The sequence below is a fragment of the Mauremys reevesii genome, linkage group 1 (assembly GCF_016161935.1).
Source record: "Mauremys reevesii isolate NIE-2019 linkage group 1, ASM1616193v1, whole genome shotgun sequence".
Taxonomy (NCBI): Eukaryota; Metazoa; Chordata; order Testudines; family Geoemydidae; genus Mauremys; species Mauremys reevesii.
Window position 1 is genome coordinate 114,173,062 of NC_052623.1, and position 6,000 is coordinate 114,179,061.

Below are 6,000 nucleotides of genomic sequence, written 5' to 3' on the forward strand. Positions count from 1 at the left end.
TGGGTAAGGAATGGTGTCCCTGGCCTCTGTTTGTCAGAGGATGGAGATGGATGGCAGGCGAGAGATCACTTGATCATTGCCTGTTAGGTTCACTCCCTCTGGGGCACCTGGCATTGACCACTGTCGGTAGACAGATACTGGGCTAGATGGACCTTTGGTCTGACCCGGTATGGCCATTCTTATGTTCTTATGTTCTTATAAACTTTGCATTTGTCCTAATTGAATTTTATCCTGGTTATTTCAGACCATTCCTCCAGTTTGTCAAGATCATTTTGAATTCTAATCCCTTCCTCCAACGTACTTGCAACCCCTCCCAGCTTGGTATCATCCACAGACTTTATAAGTGTTCTCTCTATGCCATTATCCAAATAATTTACAAAGATATTGAACAGAACCAGACCCAGGACAGCTCCCTGTGGGACCTCACTTCTCTCCCACCTTGAGAACCATTGATAACTATTCTCTGAGTAGGTTTTCCAACCAGTTGTGCAGCCACCTTATAGTAGGTTCATCTAGGCCAGGGGTAGGCAACCTATGGAACGCGTGCCGAAGGTGGCATGCAAGCTGATTTTCAGTGGCACTCTCACTGCCCGGGTCCTGGCCACCGGTTTGGGGGGCTCTGCATTTTAATTTAATTTTAACTGAAGCTTCTTAAACTTTTTAAAAACCTTATTTACTTTACATACAACAATAGTTTAGTTATATATTATAGACTTATAGAGAGAGACCTTCTAAAAATGTTAAAATGTATTACCGGCACGTGAAACCTTAAATTAGAGTGAATAAATGAAGACTCGGCACACCACTTCTGAAAGGTTGCCAACCCCTGATCTAGGCTGTGTTTCCCTAGTTTGCTTATGAGAAGACCATGTGAGACAGTATCAAAAGCCTTACTAAAGTTGAAATATATCACATTTATTACTTCCCCCTATCCACAAGTCCCCCTATCCCCTGTCAAAGAAGGATATTAGGTTGGTTTGACATGATTTGTTCTTGACAAATCCATGTTGACTTATTTTTCACCTTACGACCTTCTAGGTGCTTACAAATTGATTGTTAGATTATTTACTTCATTATCTTTTGAGGTACTGAAGTTAAGCTGACTGGTCAATAATTCCTTGTGTTGTCCTTATTCCCCTTTTTATAGATATGTACTATATTTTTCCTGTCCAGTTCTTGGGTACCTCTCCTGTCCTCTACAGGTTCTCAAAGATAATCTCTAATGGCTCAGAGATCTCTTCAGCCAGTTCCTTAAGTATTCTAGGATGTATTTAATCAGGTCCTGCCAATCTGAAGACATCTAATTTGTCTAGTTCTTAAATTGTTCTTTCCCTATTTTAGTCTCAGATCCTACCCAATTTACACTGATGTTTGCTGTGTTAGTAATCCGATCATTGTTAACCTTTTTGATGAAAACTGAAACAAAAAAGACATTTAACATCTCAGTCATTGCTGCATTTTCTATTGTTGTATTCCCTTTGAGTAATAGGCCAACCCTTTCCTTGGTCTTCCTCTTGCTAACGTATTTGTAATTTTTTTTCTACCCTTTATGTTCCTAGCTATTTTCAACTCATTTTGTGCCTTGACCATTCTAATTGGCCATTTAAGAACAAAAAATGTAGGCCATACTTGCATGAGAAGCAGTTACTGAAAAAGATTTGGGGGTCATGGTGGATTATCAGATGAACATGAGCTCCAAGTGCGATGTTGTGGCCAAAAAGGCTAATACAATCCTTGAAAGCATAAACAGGGGAATCTTGAGTAGGAGTAGAGAGGTTAATTTTACCTCTGTATTTGGCACTGGTGCAACAAATGCTGGAATATTGCTCCCAGTTCTAGTGTTCGCAATTCAAGAAGAATGTTGATTAAATTGGAGAGGGTTTGTGGAAGAGCCATGAGAATAGTTAAAGGATTAGAAAGTATGTTTTATAGTGATGGACTCAAGGAGCTCAATCTAAGTATCTTAACAAAGAAATAGTTAAGGAGTGACTTAATTACAGTCTAAAAGTACCTACATGGGGAACAAATATTTGATAATGGACTCTTCAATCTTGCAGAGGAAGATATGACACCATCCAATGCTGGAAGTTGAAGCTAGACAAATTCAGACTGGAAATAAGGCATGCATTTTTAACAATGAGGGTGATTAATCATTAGAACAATTTACCCAACGTTGAGGTGAATTTTCCATCACTGCCAAATTTTAAATCAAGATTGGATGTTTTTCTAAAAGATCTGGTCTAGGAATTGTTTTGGGGAAGCTATAGTGTGTTTGTGGTGATTTGTTGTTGTTTTTTAGGAATAGCTTTGCTTCTGTTGTATTTCAATAATCAAATTTACTATTACACTACAGCATAACGAACATGATTACAAGCAGGACTTGTCAGGCCTAGCAGATATCGTTTATACTTTTATAGAGCTTAAGAAGCAGGAAACGTGATGTGCATTTAATCATTGACCATATTCAGAAATATGTTAGACTGACATCTTGTCCTTATCTTTAGTGTATTAGCTATCCCTCAAACCATTGGTTAGCCAGTAGCCAAACATGAAGTATCCAACATTCTCTTCAACTGATCTCTGGACACTAAATTTAGAACAGTTCAGCAGCAGGCAGATAAAACATGAAATATGAGCACAAGTGAAATTTCATTAACTTAGACGATACATACATGTATCTATACATGCTAATATTATATATTATTACTTAATGTTAAGGGAAACAGACTAATTTTAAGAGAGAAATATTTGCTTCATTTTGAATAAAAAGATCTCGCTTAACACTGTTACTATGTGCTTAATGATGTGTTTTTGATGGCAAGGGCTTGCTAATCTTAAAAGCTTTGACTCATTGGGCAGAGAGTGGACATAAAAACCATTGCTTCCTATAGAAAAAAATTAATACCTTAAGAAAATGCAGACGTATTTATTCAGACTTGTGTGATTTTAGAGAAGGATGCATATAAATAGCAGTGACTGTTGTAATATATTTTAGGTGAAAATATAGTAAATTAAAATGGCTCTCTGTAGATCAAAGATACACATTTTTCTAACCAGGTTACTTCTTAATGGGTTTAAGGTGGCCCAGTGACATCTTGATGTACTATATAGTATAATGCTCAGAAACTCTATTAATGATTAGTCTATATGCATTTTTTTCCGAGCTTCATTCTTTCAAATAGGTTTATTCCCAGAGGGCAGTACTGTTCTCTGAAGCTTAGGGCACAGAAAATACTTATTTAACCAACTTTTCACCAAGTGCCCCACTGTATTAGTATTTAATTTTTATTAGCTTTAAACTTTAGAAAAAAATATAGGGAAATACTCTAAACCTAAGAAATCAAACCTTGTTACTTTTTGTTGCTGTGAGAACATTACTTTCACCTGGGAGACAAGTTGTGGGCTTATATTTATTATTCAGTAAAGCTGTGTCTTTAGACTCTGAATAGTTGCTCCCAAGCTTATTGCTCCCACATCATTTAGTGCCTATTTTAAGAAAGCTAGCAGCTCCACAGCTTTGTTCCTTCCCAATCTAGGTTCACTAGTCAGCTGTTACTTACCTGTGATGACAGCCTCTGCAGTAGCCATGTGCATGAGGGTATTGTCGCTCACTGGCCATTTGTCTCCAGACAGCACCAGGTTCTCAAGTCCTCCAATTTCCTTTAGTTCCTCTTGGATCTTTGCACCTAAAGCACTGTTTTCTCGGGTGAAATTTCGATAACCAAGAGCATCCCCTACCCCTGCCAGCAAGACAGCAGCCTTAAATTTCTCCATCACAAGGGACTTTGACTCTTCTCACTTTCCTTTTGTCTAAAGCAGCCACTGAGTCTTGATCTTTCTTTGTTCCTTTGCCTTCAGCTGAGCCCAACTGACACTTTATATTAGCCATTGTGTCACTGCACAGATCTCTCTGTATAAGGCAAGGCTTGCCTTTTCTGGCTTTGCAGGTGCCACCTCCTCTCCCAAATCCAATGAAGAGAAAATATTTCTTAATCCAAGTATATTTTACAGGGAGTTAATTGTAAAAATGTGTGTACAACATACAAGAAGTGAAATGCAAAGATCAAAATCATTCCTGCAATGCAGCATAAAGCAAGCCAGAAATACTTTGACTATCCAGTTTAAGTAACTCTACACCCAGATAAATAAATCTCTGGTAGGGGTGTTAATTTTTTTTAATGGCTTGTAAATGAACATGTTTTTCTTTGGTTCTATAATATTTTAGAATTAGTTTCTCTTTGTGGAACTGATTAAGAAACGGAAGCACAGTCTGCTGTTACAAAAGGATGTACAGAGCCCTTCCCAAAATGCAATAGATTCAAGGTTGGCAAATTATGTAGAAAGAGCCCAGTAAAATTCAGTAGCTTTCACATTTCTAACTATATCCAATGGCAATGTTTTATTATCTGGAGGCACAGATGGGTTTGTTACTGAATTTAGACAGGTAACCCAGAAAACACTGGCTCCAAATTAAGCTGGCTGATCCATTAAAAAAACCCATCACATACACACACTTTTTTTGCTCTTCCCTTTACAGGTGGAATCATTAACTAATTCATTGTGTCCTTGGATAAAATCAAGTAAAATAATAACTTATACCACAACTACTAGTATTCTCCTCTCTAGGAAGGAATGTACTTTTCATACCAGCACGTCCACAGGCTGCATTTTAGCTGTGACTGGAGATTAGAATAATATGTTTTGGAATGAATATTAAGTGATGATCAAAGGGGACTAGGAAAATTGTTTATCCAGAAAATGTCCAACTAGATGGATAATCTTATATTTTGGTAAACACTCTTGTACTCAGTGTTTGGTTCACTCTGTGCCTACATATTTGACCAGCCCTTCTGTGGCATGATTTAGGGAGGTAGACTCTACCCTTTGTACCTGAAACTGTGCACCCAAGCACAACTATCCCTGTCCACTCTGTCTACACTGCGATGAAAAAACACAGCACCGAGTCCCATCCCACAGCATGACAGGAGTCAGGAGGTCCACAGACTCAATGAAGCCTATGGATGCCTGCTTGTCATCCAGCTGGCCTCTGTCACTGCCCCTGTGGCCCTCTGGCACAGTCACCCCTCCCTTTCTAGTGGCTGATCCCCAGCACAGACAGATCCCCATGCAGATGGCAGGGCCCATCTTGTCCCCTGACCAGACTGAGCAGCAGAGGGAGCACAGCAGCTCCTACTGGAGAGGGTGGAGGGAACACAAATACCATCTATTGAGGGTCAACCCTCAAGGAAGGATGACAACCCCAGAAGTGGCAGCAATGGAGGAGGGTCAGGAATGGGAGTAGGAGTGGGGACCCTGACAGCCACACCACTGGGGGGTTGGCAGCACCATACCAGTTACAGGGGTTAAAGGGACAGTGATAGTGGGCTGAGGTGCCACAATAGATTCAACACTTGTGGCCTCTGTATTAGGTGTTAGGCTTGCTGGGTTGGGGCCCCCTCAAGCTGTTCTGGAAGTGACCAGCCAGCCTCAGGAGGGGGCACCCAGGAGGCTCAAAACCTGGCTGTTCAGCACCAGCTTTTGCCACAATAGGCTTGGCAGCCTTGAGCTTGGTGCCATCTACAGTCAGGCAGGTGGAAAGGGCAGAGGGCACCCTCCTGTGCCGTAAGATGGGGGAGGGCAGGAGGAGGAGGGGGCACTGCAAGGGACTTGGCACCTAGCCCTAGGCCTGCTGGCAGAAAGTTGTCTTCCCCTGGGGCTAGAGAAGGCAGACCCATGGCCTCAAACCTCCTTGAAGATGGCCTCAAGGCCCTTCCCTACACTGGCAAGGAGGCATCCTCCTCATCAGCCACCAAGGTAAGCTCCACCTCAGCACTGACAGGAGGGCCACCCTCCCAGGCCTCCACCAGGAGAGGCGTGACAAGAGCAGAGTCATCCCCCCTGCACCGCCAGAGCAGCCCCAGTCAGCTCCACCCGCTGGACCTTCTTAGTGGGGTGCAGAAGGCAGCCCAGCAGTGCCCCCCAGATGCTGTATAGGAGGCC

At 41.5% G+C, this 6,000-nt stretch overlaps 1 protein-coding gene across 2 annotated transcripts in view; it reads right to left on the reverse strand.

Annotated features, from left to right (window-relative positions):
- Positions 1–3,857, reverse strand: part of ADPRHL1 (ADP-ribosylhydrolase like 1) — a 45,454-nt gene extending 41,597 nt beyond the window's left edge. For both annotated transcript variants that reach the window (XM_039527674.1, XM_039527684.1), the window contains exon 1: positions 3,561–3,857. In XM_039527674.1, coding sequence (XP_039383608.1) covers positions 3,561–3,774 — 214 coding nt within the window. In that variant the 5' untranslated portion in view covers positions 3,775–3,857. The remainder of the gene's footprint in view (positions 1–3,560) is intronic.
- Between the last annotated feature and the right edge of the window lie 2,143 nt (positions 3,858–6,000).